The sequence below is a fragment of the Mustelus asterias genome, chromosome 18 (assembly GCF_964213995.1).
Source record: "Mustelus asterias chromosome 18, sMusAst1.hap1.1, whole genome shotgun sequence".
Classification (NCBI taxonomy): Eukaryota; Metazoa; Chordata; class Chondrichthyes; order Carcharhiniformes; family Triakidae; genus Mustelus; species Mustelus asterias.
The window spans coordinates 90,150,884-90,165,012 of record NC_135818.1 but is presented as its reverse complement, the minus strand read 5'-3'; the positions used below and the strand labels follow the sequence as shown (position 1 = coordinate 90,165,012).

At 49.1% G+C, this 14,129-nt stretch overlaps 1 protein-coding gene across 1 annotated transcript in view; it reads right to left on the bottom strand.

The window, feature by feature from the left end:
• Nucleotides 1–14,129, bottom strand: part of LOC144506868 (jun dimerization protein 2-like) — a 38,700-nt gene that overhangs the window by 7,203 nt on the left and 17,368 nt on the right. Inside the window, exon 3 of the mRNA XM_078233227.1 lies at nucleotides 6,613–6,720. Coding sequence (XP_078089353.1) covers nucleotides 6,613–6,720 — 108 coding nt within the window. The remainder of the gene's footprint in view (nucleotides 1–6,612; nucleotides 6,721–14,129) is intronic.

The following is a 14,129-nucleotide window of genomic DNA, read 5'->3' as shown; positions in this document are numbered from 1 at the left end:
CAGGTCGATTCCGGAGTGATTTTCTTCTGGACATTTGGAGAATCCGTTTCTTTTCTTTGTTGTGTTGGATTTTTGTGAATTTCACTTGGAGACCCAACGTTCCGAAGGTCCAAGTGGACATTGCTTTTAAAGGCTGTTAACCTGTTTTTGATTGAAATTCTGGGATTGTTGCCATGGAAGCACCACAGGTTCTCCTCCAACATTGGGAATGTTCCAGCTCCCGGTTTTGCAGCGAGTTGCGGCACTCTTCTCTTTGCAGCATTGATTTCTGGAAGCACTTTTCTTTTATGACAAAATTTTACAGCAACTCGTTTATTAAACTTTAAGCACTTGCTTCAGAGGGAGTTTGCTCATATTTCTAAACTGATGATCGTACCAATAAATTCACGGTTGTTCTGCATCTCTCACTCAGCCTATCGAATGCAGGGAGTCTCCTGGACCACCTCACCCCCATGTCTACAATGGAAGTGGATGTTTCTGCATTTTGCTAAAGCCTGCCGATGGATTCTCATGATGTGGAGATGCCGGAGTTGGACTGGGGTAAACACAGTAAGAAGTCTAACAACACCAGGTTAAAGTCCAACAGGTTTATTTGGTAGCAAAAGCCACTAGCTTTTGGAACAGGTTGTCCCTTCGTCAGGTGGGTGGGAGTTCTGATTACAAACAGGGCACAAAGACACAAGCTCAATTTACATGAATAACAATTGGAATGTGAGTCTCTACAGCTAATCAAGTCTTAAAGGTACAGACAATGTGAGTGGAGGGAGCATTAAGCACAGGTTAAAGAGATGTGTATTGTCTCCAGACAGGACAGCTAGTGAGATCTTGCACATCCAGGCAGGTTGTGGGGGTTACAGATGGTGTCACATGAACCCAATATCCCGGTTTAGGCCGTCCTCATGTGTGCGGAACTTGGCTATCAGTCTCTGCCTAGCGACTCTGCGCTGTCGTGTGTTGTGAAGGCTGCCTTGGAGAACGCTTACCCAGAGATCAGAGGCTGAATGCCCGTGACTGCTGAAGTGCTCCCCCACAGGAAGAGAACAGTCTTGCCTGGTGATTGTCGAGCGGTGTTCATTCATCCGTTGCCGCAGCGTCTGCATGGTTTCCCCAATGTACCATGCCTCGGGACATCCTTTCTTGCAGTGTATCAGGTAGACAACATTGGCCGAGTTGCAAGAGTATGTGCCGTGTACCTGGTGGATGGTGTTCTCACGTGAGATGATGGCATCCGTGTCGATGATCCGGCACGTCTTGCAGAGCTTGCTGTGGCAGGGTTGTGTGGTGTCGTGGTCACTGTTCTCCTGAAGGCTGGGTAGTTTGTGGACAATGGTCTGTTTGAGGTTGTGCGGTTGTTTGAAAGCAAGAAGTGGGGTGTGGGGATGGCCTTGGCGAGATGTTCGTCTTCATCAATGACATGTTGAAGGCTCCGGAGGAGATGCCGTAGCTTCTCCGCTCCGGGGAAGTACTGGACGACGAAGGGTACTCTGTCCACTGTGTCCCGTGTTTGTCTTCTGAGGAGGTCGGTGCGGTTTTTCGCTGTGGCGCGTCGGAACTGTCGATCGATGAGTCGAGCACCATATCCTGTTCTTATGAGGGCATCTTTCGGCGTCTGGAGGTGTCTGTTGTGATCCTCCTCATCCGAGCAGATCCTGTGTATACGGAGGACTTGTCCGTAGGGGATGGCTTCTTTAACATGTTTAGGGTGGAAGCTGGAGAAGTGGAGCATCGTGAGGTTATCTGTGGGCTTGCGGTACAGTGAGGTGCTGAGGTGACCGTCCTTAATGGAGATGCGTGTGTCCAAGAATGCAACCGATTCCGGAGAGTAGTCCATGGTGAGTCTGATGGTGGGATGGAACTTGTTGATGTCATCATATAATTGTTTCAGTGATTGTTCACCATGAGTCCAAAGGAAGAAAATGTCATCGATGTATCTAGTGTATAGCATCGGTTGAAGGTCCTGTGCGGTGAACAAGTCTTGTTCGAACCTGTGCATGAAGATGTTGGCATATTGAGGTGCGGATTTGGTCCCCATGGCTGTTCCGTGTGTCTGGATGAAGAACGGGTTGTTGAAGGTGAAGACATTGTGGTCCAGGATGAAGCGGATGAGTTGTAAAATTCCATCTGGAAACTGGTAGTTGTCGGCGACTGATAGCCAGGTTCCACACACATGAGGACGGCCTCAACCGGGATATTGGGTTCATGTCACACTATCTGCAACCCCCACAATCTGCCTGGGTGTGCCAAATCTCACTAGCTGTCCTGCCTGGAGACTTAGGCTTAGACTTAGACTTAGAACAGTACAGCACAGAACAGGCCCTTCGGCCCATGATGTTGTGCCGAGCTTTATCTGAAACCAAGGTCAAGCTATCCCACTCCCTATCATCCTGGTGTGCTCCATGTGCCTATCCAATAACCGCTTAAATGTTCCTAAAGTGTCTGACTCCACTAGCACTGCAGGCAGTCAATTCCACACCCCAACCACTCTCCGAGTAAAGAACCTACCTCGGACATCCTTCCTATATCTCCCACCATGAACCCTATAATTATGCCCCCTTGTAATAGCTCCATCCACCCGAGGAAATAGTCTTTGAACGTTCACTCTATCTATCCCCTTCATCATTTTATAAACCTCTATTAAGTCTCCCCTCAACCTCCTCCGCTCCAGAGAGAACAGCCCTAGTTCCCTCAACCTTTCCTCATAAGACCTACCCTCCAAACCAGGCAGCATCCTGGTAAATCTCCTTTGCACTCTTTCCAGTGCTTCCACATCCTTCTTATAGTGAGGTGACCAGAACTGCACACAATATTCCAAATGTGGTCTCACCAAGGTCCTGTACAGTTGCAGCATAACCCCACGGCTCTTAAACTCCAACCCCCTGTTAATAAAAGCTAACACACTATAGGCCTTCTTCACAGCTCTATCCACATGAGTGGCAACCTTCAGAGATCTGTGGATATGGACCCCAAGATCTCTCTGTTCCTCCACAGTCTTCAGAACCCTACCTTTGACCCTGTAATCCACATTTAAATTTGTCCTACCAAAATGAATCATAGAAATCATAGAAACCCTACAGTATAGAAAGAGGCCATTCGGCCCATCGAGTCTGCACCGACCACAATCCCACCCAGGCCCTACCCCCATATCCCTACATATTTACCCACTAATCCCTCTAATGTACACATCTCGGGACACTAAGGGCAATTTTAGCATGGCCAATCAACCTAACCCGCACATCTTTGGACTGTGGGAGGAAAACGGAGCACCCGGAGGAAACCCACGCAGACACGAGGATAATGTGCAAACTCCGCACAGACAGTGACCCAAGCCGGGAATCGAACCCAGGTCCCTGGAGCTGTGAAGCAGCAGTGCTAACCACTGTGCTACCATGCCGCCCATTTATCTCCCACCATGTTTATCACTTATCACTTATCACCTCACATTTATCAGGGTTAAACGCCATTTGCCATTTTTCAGCCCAGCTTTGCATCGTATCAATGTCTCTTTGCAGTCTACAACAGCCCTCCTCCTCATCCACTACTCTACCAATCTTGGTGTCATCAGCAAATTTACTGACCCACCCTTCAGCCCCTCCTCTAAGTCATTAATAAAAATCACAAATAGCAGAGGACCAAGCACTGATCCCTGTGGCACTCCGCTAGCAACCTGCCTCCAGTCCGAGAATTTTCCATCCACCACCACCTTCGATCTTCGGTCTTCGATCAGATAGCCAGTTACCTATCCAATCGGCCAACTTTCCCTCGATCCCACACCTCCTCACTTTCATCATAAGCTGACCATGGGGGACCTTATCAAACGCCTTACTAAAATCCATGTACATGACATCAACTGCCCTACCCTCATCAACACACTTCATCAACACAACAGACATAGATAGGATGCAAAGCTGGGCTGAAAAATGGCAGATGGATTTTAACCCTGATAAATGTGAGGTGATTCATTTTGGTAGGACAAATTTAAATGTGGATTACAGGGTCAAAGGTAGGGTTCTGAAGACTGTGGAGGAACAGAGAGATCTTGGGGCCCATATCCACACTCCTCAAAAAATTCCATCAAATTTGTGAGGCACGACTTGCCCTTCACGAATCCGTGCTGACTATCCCGGATTAATTCGCATCTTTCTAAATGGTCGTAAATCCCATCCCTAAGGACCTTTTCCATCAACTTACCAATCACCGAAGTAAGACTAACCGGCCTATAATTACCAGGGTCATTTCTATTCCCTTTCTTAAACAGAGGAACAACATTCGCCACTCTCCAGTCCTCTGGCACCATCCCCGTGGACAGTGAGGACCCAAAGATCAAAGCCAAAGGCTCTGCAATCTCATCCCTTGCCTCCCAAAGAATCCTAGGATATATTTCATCAGGCCCAGGGGACTTATCGACCTTCAGTTTATTCAAAACTGCTAGTACATCCTCCCTCCGAACATCTACTTCCTCCAGCCTATTAGCCTGTAACACCTTCTCTTCCTCAAAAACATGGCCCCTCTCCTTGGTGAACACTGAAGAAAAGTATTCATTCATCACCTCTCCTATCTCGACTGACTCCATACACAAGTTCCCACTACTGTCCTTGACTGGCCCTAACCTCACCCTGGTCATTCTTTTATTCCTCACATAAAAGTAAAAAGCCTTGGGGTTTTCCTTGATCCGACCCGCCAAGGACTTCTCATGCCCCCTCCTAGCTCTCCCAAGCCCCTTTTTCAGCTCATTCCTTGCTAACTTGTAACCCTCAATCGAACCATCTGAACCTTGTTTCCTCATCCCTACATAAGCTTCCCTCTTCCTTTTTCCACCTCTTTTGTGAACCATGGTTCCCTCACTCGGCCATTTCCTCCCTGCCTGACAGGGACATACCTGTCTTTCTCTGCATGGAGGTCAGTGACCAGTGGAGTGCCCCAGGGATCTGTTCTGGGACCCTTGCTGTTTGTCATTTTCATAAATGACCTGGATGAGGAAGTGGAGGGATGGGTTGGTAAGTTTGCTGACGACACCAAGGTAGGTGGTGTTGTGGATAGTTTGGAGGGATGTCAGAAGTTGCAGCGAGACATAGATAGAATGCAAGACTGGGCGGAGAAGTGGCAGATGGACTTCAACCCGGATAAGTGTGTAGTGATCCATTTTGGCAGATCCAATGGGATGGAGCAGCAGTATAAAATGAAGGGTACCATTCTTAGCAGTGTAGAGGATCAGAAGGACCTTGGGGTCCGGGTCCATAGGACTCTTAAATCGGCCTCGCAGGTGGAGGATGCGGTCAAGAAGGCGTATGGCGTACTAGCCTTCATTAATCGAGGGATTGAGTTTAGGAGTCGGGAGATAATGCTGCAGCTTTATAGGACCCTGGTTAGACCCCACTTGGAGTACTGCGCGCAGTTCTGGTCACCTCATTACAGGAAAGATGTTGAAGCCATTGAAAGGGTGCAGAGGAGATTTACAAGGATGTTGCCTGGATTGGGGGGCATGCCTTATGAGGATAGGTTGAGGGAGCTTGGTCTCTTCTCCCTGGAGAGACGAAGGATGAGAGGTGACCTGATAGAGGTTTACAAGATGTTGAGGGGTCTGGATAGGGTGGACTCTCAGAGGCTATTTCCAAGGGCTGAAATGGTTGCTACGAGAGGACACAGGTTTAAGGTGCTGGGGGGTAGGTACAGGGGGGATGTCAGGGGTAAGTTTTTCACTCAGAGGGTGGTGGGTGAGTGGAATCGGCTGACGTCGGTGGTGGTGGAGGCAAACTCGTTGGGGTCTTTTAAGAGACTTCTGGATGAGTACATGGGATTTAATGGGATTGAGGGCTATAGATAGGCCTAGAGGTGGGGATGTGATCGGCGCAACTTGTGGGCCGAAGGGCCTGTTTGTGCTGTGGCTTTCTATGTTCTATGTTCTATGTTCTACCTATCAAGAATACACAGTATTTGTTCCTTGAAAAAGTTCCACTTTTCATTAGTGCCTTTCCTTGAGTTTCTGTTCCCATCTTATGCCCCCTAATTCTTGCTTAATCGCATCCTAATTACCTCTCCCCCATTATAAACCTTGCCCTGCCGTACGGCCCTATCCCTCTCCATACAGAGACCCTAAAGAGACAATACACATCTCTTTAACCTGTGCTTAATGCTCCCTCCACTCACATTGTCTGTACCTTTAAGACTTGATTAGCTGTAAAGACTCACATTTGAATCATTATTCATGTAAATTGAGTTTGTGTCTTTGTGCCCTGTTTGTGATCAGAACTCCCACCCACCTGATGAAGGGGCAGCGCTCCGAAAGCTAGTGGCCTTTGCGACCAAATAAACCTATTGGACTTTAACTTGGTGTTGTTAGACTTCTTACTGTGGATTCTCAGCCAGGGTTTCACTGTGTAGCCCACGCTGCCTGGAACTGTCCAACTCTACTCAGACTCTGTTCAGACTACACTCAGTGACGGGCTAACCCTAACCCCAACACCAAACCCCAACCCCAACCCCCAACCCCCAACCCTAATCCTAACCCTCACCCTAACCCTAATCCTAACCCTAATCCTAATCCTAATCAGCTCAATTCACTGTCAGTGTGAGAATTGCGGGAACGACTCAATGCACCATGTGTAACTTTCTCACCTTCTGGAGGAAATCTGTTCTCTCTTTCTTTTTATTTCGACAGCGAGCTGCAGCCACCTTGTTTTTCTCTCTCCTCCGTTTCCGCCGCTCATCATCCTCCTGATCCGTCTGGAAAAGATTTTAAATGTGAACATTCCACCTGAACTGACAGTATACTACCACTGGGGGGCAGCATTTACACCATTATCAGCCTCACCAGATTCCCGTTACTCAGTGTTCAATTAAACAGCCTTTTCTCTATATCTGGGCCAAATACTATCCTGAACAGCAACATTTCATTTACTGTGAACAAACCACATGATCTACAAAACGTCACCGTCCTTCATACTGTCAAACAGATAAAACATTGCAACTAATTTATAGCAGTGATTGCAGAGTAAAGCTCCCACCACACTGTCCCCATCAAACTCTCCCAGGACAGGGACAGCACGGGGTGAGATACAGAGTAAAGCTCCCTCTACACTGTCCCCATCAAACACTCCCAGGACAGGTACAGCATGGGGTTAGATACAGAGTAAAGCTCCCTCTACACTGTCACCATCAAACACTCCCAGGACAGGTACAGCACGGGGTTAGATACAGAGTAAAGCTCCCACCACACTGTCCCCATCAAACACTCCCAGGTCAGGTACAGCACGGGGTTAGATACAGAGTAAAGCTCCCTCTACACTGTCCCCCATCAAACACTCCCAGGACAGGTACAGCACGGGGTTAGATACAGAGTAAAGCTCCCTCTACACTGTCCCCCCATCAAACACTCCCAGGACAGGTACAGCACGGGGTTAGATACAGAGTAAAGCTCCCTCTACACTGTCCCCATCAAACACTCCCAGGACAGGTACAGCACGGGGTTAGATACAGAGTAAAGCTCCCACCACACTGTCCCCATCAAACACTCCCAGGACGGGTACAGCACGGGATTAGATACAGAGTAAAGCTCCCTCTACACTGTCCCCATCAAACACTCCCAGGACAGGTACAGCACGGGGTTAGATACAGAGTAAAGCTCCCTCTACACTGTCCCCATCAAACACTCCCAGGACAGGTACAGCACGGGGTTAGATACAGAGTAAAGCTCCCTCTACACTGTCCCCCATCAAACACTCCCAGGACAGGTACAGCACGGGGTTAGATACAGAGTAAAGCTCCCTCTACACTGTCCCCCCATCAAACACTCCCAGGACAGGTACAGCACGGGGTTAGATACAGAGTAAAGCTCCCTCTACACTGTCCCCATCAAACACTCCCAGGACAGGTACAGCACGGGGTTAGATACAGAGTAAAGCTTCCTCTACACTGTCCCCCATCAAACACTCCCAGGACAGGTACAGCACGGGGTTAGATACAGAGTAAAGCTTCCTCTACACTGTCCCCATCAAACACTCCCAGGACAGGTACAGCACGGGGTTAGATACAGAGTAAAGCTCCCTCTACACTGTCCCCATCAAACACTCCCAGGACAGGTACAGCACGGGGTTAGATACAGAGTAAAGCTTCCTCTACACTGTCCCCATCAAACACTCCCAGGACAGGTACAGCACGGGGTTAGATACAGAGTAAAGCTTCCTCTACACTGTCCCCATCAAACACTCCCAGGACAGCTACAGCACGGGGTTAGATACAGAGTAAAGCTCCCTCTACACTGTCCCCATCAAACACTCCCAGGACAGGTACAACACAGGGTTAGATACAGAGTAAAGCTCCTTCTACACTGTCCCCCATCAAACACTCCCAGGACAGGTACAGCTCAGGGTTAGATACAGAGTAAAGCTCCCTCTACACTGTCCCCATCAAACACTCCCAGGACAGGTACAACACGGGGTTAGATACAGAGTAAAGCTCCCTCTACACTGTCCCCATCAAACACACCCAGGACAGGTACAGCACAGGGTTAGATACAGAGTAAAGCTCCCTCTACACTGTCCCCATCAAACACTCCCAGGACAGGTACAGCATGGGGTTAGATACAGAGTAAAGCTCCCTCTACACTGTCCCCATCAAACACTCCCAGGACAGGTACAGCACGGGGTTAGATACAGAGTAAAGCTCCCTCTGCACTGTCCCCCATCAAACACTCCCAGGACAGGTACAGCACGGGGTTAGATACAGAGTAATTCGCATTCCAACCATTATTTTGTAAATTGGGTTTGTGTCTTTATATGCCCTGTTTGTGAACTGAAATCCCACTCACCTGACGAAGGAACAGCGAGCGCTCCGAAACCTAGTGGCTTTTGCTACCAAATAAACCTGTTGGACTTTAACCTGGTGTTGAGACTTCTTACTGTGTTTACCCCAGTCCAATGCCGGCATCTCCACATCATGCCCATCAAACACTCCCAGGACAGGTACAGCACGGGGTTAGATACAGAGTAAAGCTCCCTCTACACTGTCCCATCAAACACTCACAGGACAGGTACAGCACGGGATTAGATACAGAGTAAAGCTCCCTCTACACTGTCCCATCAAACACTCACAGGACAGGTACAGCACGGGATTAGATACAGAGTAAAGCTCCCTCTACACTGTCCCATCAAACACTCACAGAACAGGTACAGCACGGGGTTAGATACAGAGTAAAGCTCCCTCTACACTGTCCCCATCAAACACTCACAGGACAGGTACAGCACGGGATTAGATACAGAGTAAAGCTCCCTCTACACTGCCCCCATCAAACACTCCCAGGACAGGTACAGCATGGGGTTAGATACAGAGTAAAGCTCCCTCTACACTGTCTCCATCAAACATAGTAAGAGTTTTAATAACACCAGGTTAAAGTCCAACAGGTTTGTTTGGTAGCAAATACCATTAGCTTTTGGAGCGCTGCTCCTTCGTCAGATGGAGTGGAAATGTGCTCTCAAACAGGGCACAGAGACACAAAAATCAAGTTACAGAATACTGATTAGAATGCGAATCCCTACAACCAGCCAGATCTTAAAGATACAAACAATGTGGGTGGAGGGAGTATTAAGCACAGGTTAAAGAGATGTGTATTGTCTCCAGACAGGACTGCCTGCAAGTCCAGGAGGCAAGCTGTGGGGGTTACTGATAATGTGACATAAATCCAATATCCCGGTTTAGGCCGTCCTCATGTGTGCGGAACTTGGCTATCAGTTTCTGCTCAGCGACTCTGCGCTGTCGTGTGTCCTGAGGCATGGTACATTGGGGAAACCATGCAGACGCTACGACAACGGATGAATGAACACCGCTCGACAATCACCAGGCAAGACTGTTCTCTTCCTGTGGGGGAGCACTTCAGCAGTCACGGGCATTCAGCCTCTGATCTTCAGGTAAGCGTTCTCCAAGGCGGCCTTCACGACACACGACAGCGCAAAGGCGCTGAGCAGAAACTGATAGCCAAGTTCCGCACACATGAGGACGGCCTAAACCGGGATCTTGGATTTATGTCACATTATCAGTAACCCCCACAGCTTGCCTCCTGGACTTGCAGGCTGTCCTGTCTGGAGACAATACACATCTCTTTAACCTGTGCTTAATGCTCCCTCCACTCACATTGTCTGTATCTTTAAGATCTGGCTGGTTGTAGGGATTCACATTCTAATCAGTATTCTGTAACTTGATTTTTGTGTCTCCTTGCCCTGTTTGAGAGCAGATTTCCACTCCATCTGACGAAGGAGCAGCGCTCCGAAAGCTAATGGTATTTGCTACCAAATAAACCTGTTGGACTTGAACCTGGTGTTATTAAAACTCTTACTGTGTTCACCCCAGTCCAACGTCGGCATCTCCACATCATGTCCATCAAACACTCCCAGGACAGGAGCAGCACCGGATTAGATACAGAGTATAGCTCCCTCTACACTGTCCCCATCAAACACTCCCAGGAGAGGTACAGCACGGGGTTAGATGCAGAGTAAAGCTCCCTCTACACTGTTCCCATCAAATACTCCCAGGACAGGTACAGCACGGGGTTAGATACAGAGTAAAGCTCCCTCTGCACTATCCCCATCAAACACTCCCAGGACAGGTACAGCACAGGGTTAGGTACAGAGTAAAGCTCCCTCTACACTGTTCACGTCAAACACTCCCAGGACAGGTACAGCACAGGGTTAGATACAGAGTAAATCTCCCTCTACACTGTCCTCATCAAACACTCCCAGGACAGGTACAGCACAGGGTCAGATACAAAGTAAAGCTCCTTCTACACTGTCCCTATCAAACACTCCCAGGACAGGTACAGCACGGGATTGGATACAGAGTAAAGCTCCCTCTACACTGTCCCCATCAAACACTCCCAGGACAGGGACAGCACGGGGTTAGATACAGAGTAAAGCTCCCTCTACACTGTCCCCATCAAACACTCCCAGGACAGGTACAGCACAGGGTTAGATACAGAATAAAGCTCCCTCTACACTATCCTCTATCAAACACTCCCAGGACAGGTAGAGCATGGAGGTAGATACAGAGTAAAGTTCCCTCTCCATCGTCCCCATCAAACACTCCCAGGACAGGTACAGCACAGGGTTAGATACAGAATAAAGCTCCCTCTACACTATCCTCTGTCAAACACTCCCAGGACAGGTAGAGCATGGAGGTAGATACAGAGTAAAGTTCCCTCTCCATCGTCCCCATCAAACACTCCCAGGACAGGTACAGCATGGGGTTAGATACAGAATAAAGCTCCCTCTAAACTGTCCCCATTAAATACTGATGTGGAGATGCTGGCGTTGGACTGAGGCAAACACAGTAAAAAGTCTCACAACACCAGGTTAAAGTCCAATAGGTTTATTTGGTAGCAAAAGCCACTAGCTTTCGGAGCGCTGCCCCTTCGTCAGGTGAGTGGGAGTTCTGTTTTCAAACAGGGCATATAAAGACACAAACTCAATTTACAAAATAATGGTTGGAATGCAAGTCTTTACAGGTAATCAAGTCTTAAAGGTACAGACAATGTGAGTGGAGAGAGGGTGAAGCACAGGTTAAAGAGATGTGTACTGTCTCCAGCCGGGATAGTTAGTGAGATTTTGCAAGCCCAGGCAAGTCGTGAGCGTCGTGAGGGTTACAGATAGTGTGACATGGACCCAAGATCCCGTTTGAGGCCGTCCTCATGTGTGCGGAACCTGGCTATCAGTCTGCTCAGCGACTCTGCGCTGTCGTGTGTCGTGAAGGCCGCCTTGGAGAACGCTTACCCGAAGATCAGAGGCTGAATGCCCATGACTGCTGAAGTGCTCCCCAACAGGAAGAGAACAGTCTTGCCTGGTGATTGTCGAGCGGTGTTCATTCATCTGTTGTCGTAGCGTCTGCATGGTCTCCCCAATGTACCATGCCTCGGGACATCCTTTCCTGCAGCGTATCAGGTAAAGAACGTTGGCCAAGTTGCAAGAGTAGGTACCGTGTACCTGGTAGATGGTGTTCTCACGTGAGATGATGGCATCCGTGTCGATGATCCGGCACATCTTGCAGAGGTTGCTGTGGCAGGGTTGTGTGGTGTCGTGGTCACTGTTCTCCTGAAGGCTGGGTAGTTTGCTGCGGACAATGGTCTGTTTGAGGTTGTGCGGTTGTTTGAAGGCAAGAAGTGGGGGTGTGGGGATGGCCTTGGCGAGATGTTCGTCTTCATCAATGACATGTTGAAGGCTCCGGAGGAGATGCCGTAGCTTCTCCGCTCCGGGGAAGTACTGGACGACGAAGGGTACTCTGTCCACCGTGTCCCGTGTTTGTCTTCTGAGGAGGTCGGTGCGGTTTTTCGCTGTGGCGCGTTGGAACTGTCGATCGATGAGTCGAGCGCCATATCCTGTTCTTATGAGGGCATCTTTCAGCGTCTGGAGGTGTCTGTTGCGATCCTCCTCATCCGAGCAGATCCTGTGTATACGGAGGGCTTGTCCGTCGGGGATGGCTTCTTTAACGTGTTTAGGGTGGAAGCTGGAGAAGTGGAGCATCGTGAGGTTATCCGTGGGTTTGCGGTATAGTGAGGTGCTGAGGTGACCGTCCTTGATGGAGATGCGTGTGTCCAAGAATGAAACCGATTCCGGAGAGTAGTCTATGGTGAGCCTGATGGTGGGATGGAACTTGTTGATGTCATCATATAGTTGTTTCAGTGATTGTTCACCATGAGTCCAAAGGGAGAAAATGTCATCGATGTATCTAGTGTATAGCATCGGTTGAAGGTCCCGTGCGGTGAAGAAGTCTTGTTCAAACCTGTGCATGAAGATGTTGGCATATTGAAGTGCAAATTTGGTCCCCATGGATGTTCTGTGTGTTTGGATGAAGAACTGGTTGTTGAAGGTGAAGACATTGTGGTCCAGGATGAAGCGGATGAGTTGTAAAATTGCATCTGGAGACTCGCAGCTGTTGGCGTTGAGTACTGAGGCAGTTGCAGCAGTGCCATCATCGTGGGAGATGCTGGTGTAGAGTGCCGAGACATCCATTGTGACGAGGAGTGCTCCTGGTTCAACTGCTCCATGTGTGCTGAGTTTCTGTAGGTGGATGGAGCTATTACGAGGGGGCATAACTATAGGGTTCATGGTGGGAGATACAGGAAGGATATCAGAGGTAGGTTCTTCACGCAGAGAGTGGTTGGGGTGTGGAATGGACTGCCTGCAGTGATAGTGGAGTCAGACACTTTAGGAACATTTAAGCGATTATTGGATAGGCACATGGAGCACACCAGGATGGTAGGGAGTGGGATAGCTTGATCTTGGTTTCAGATGAAGGTCGGCACAACATCGTGGGCCGAAGGGCCTGTTCTGTGCTGTACTGTTCTATGTTCTATGTAAGTCCGTAGTGTTGCAACAAAAGCTGGGGGTTCTTTGTACAATGGGTTTCAAGATGTCCTCGACATAGCCGGAGAGGTTCTCGCATAGGGTCCCATTGCCCGATACGATGGGACGGCCGGGTGTGTTTGCCTTGTGTATCTTCGGGAGGCAGTACAGATCTCCAACGCGGGGAGTGCGTGGGATGAGAGCACGGAGGGTGCTCTGAAGGTCTGGATCAAAGGTCTTGATCAGTCTGTTGAGTTGACGGGTGTGTTCTTTGGTCGGATCTGCGTGTAACTGTCTGTAGTGTTCCTTGTTGTTCAGTTGTCGGTACACTTCTTTGCAGTAATTCGTTCTGTTCAGTATGACGATGGCCCCTCCTTTGTCTGCTGGTTTGATGACAATGTTGCGGTTGGTCTTGAGAGCGTGGATGGCGTTGCGTTGTGATTGGGTGATGTTCAGGGCTGTCTTGTGAGTGCAGCTGATGAATCTGGTGTTGACGCACCTCCTGACGGCTTGGGCATACATGTCAAGTCGAGGGCAGCGGCCTTCTGGAGGAGTCCAATTCGACTCTTTCCTCTTCGGTTGCTGCACTGCGGATCTCTCTGTCGGCTGTTCCGGTTCATTGGCTGTCTCATTGTGTTCGCTGTTGGCCTCTTGGGGTTTGTGGAAGAACTCCCTCAGCCTCATTCGCCTGATGAATTCCTCTGTGTCTGCTGCGAGACTGATGGGGTCTATTTTGGTGGTGGGGCAAAAATTGAGCCCTCGGCTGAGAACTTTGATTTCATCTGGCTGAAGTGTGTAGTCGGACAA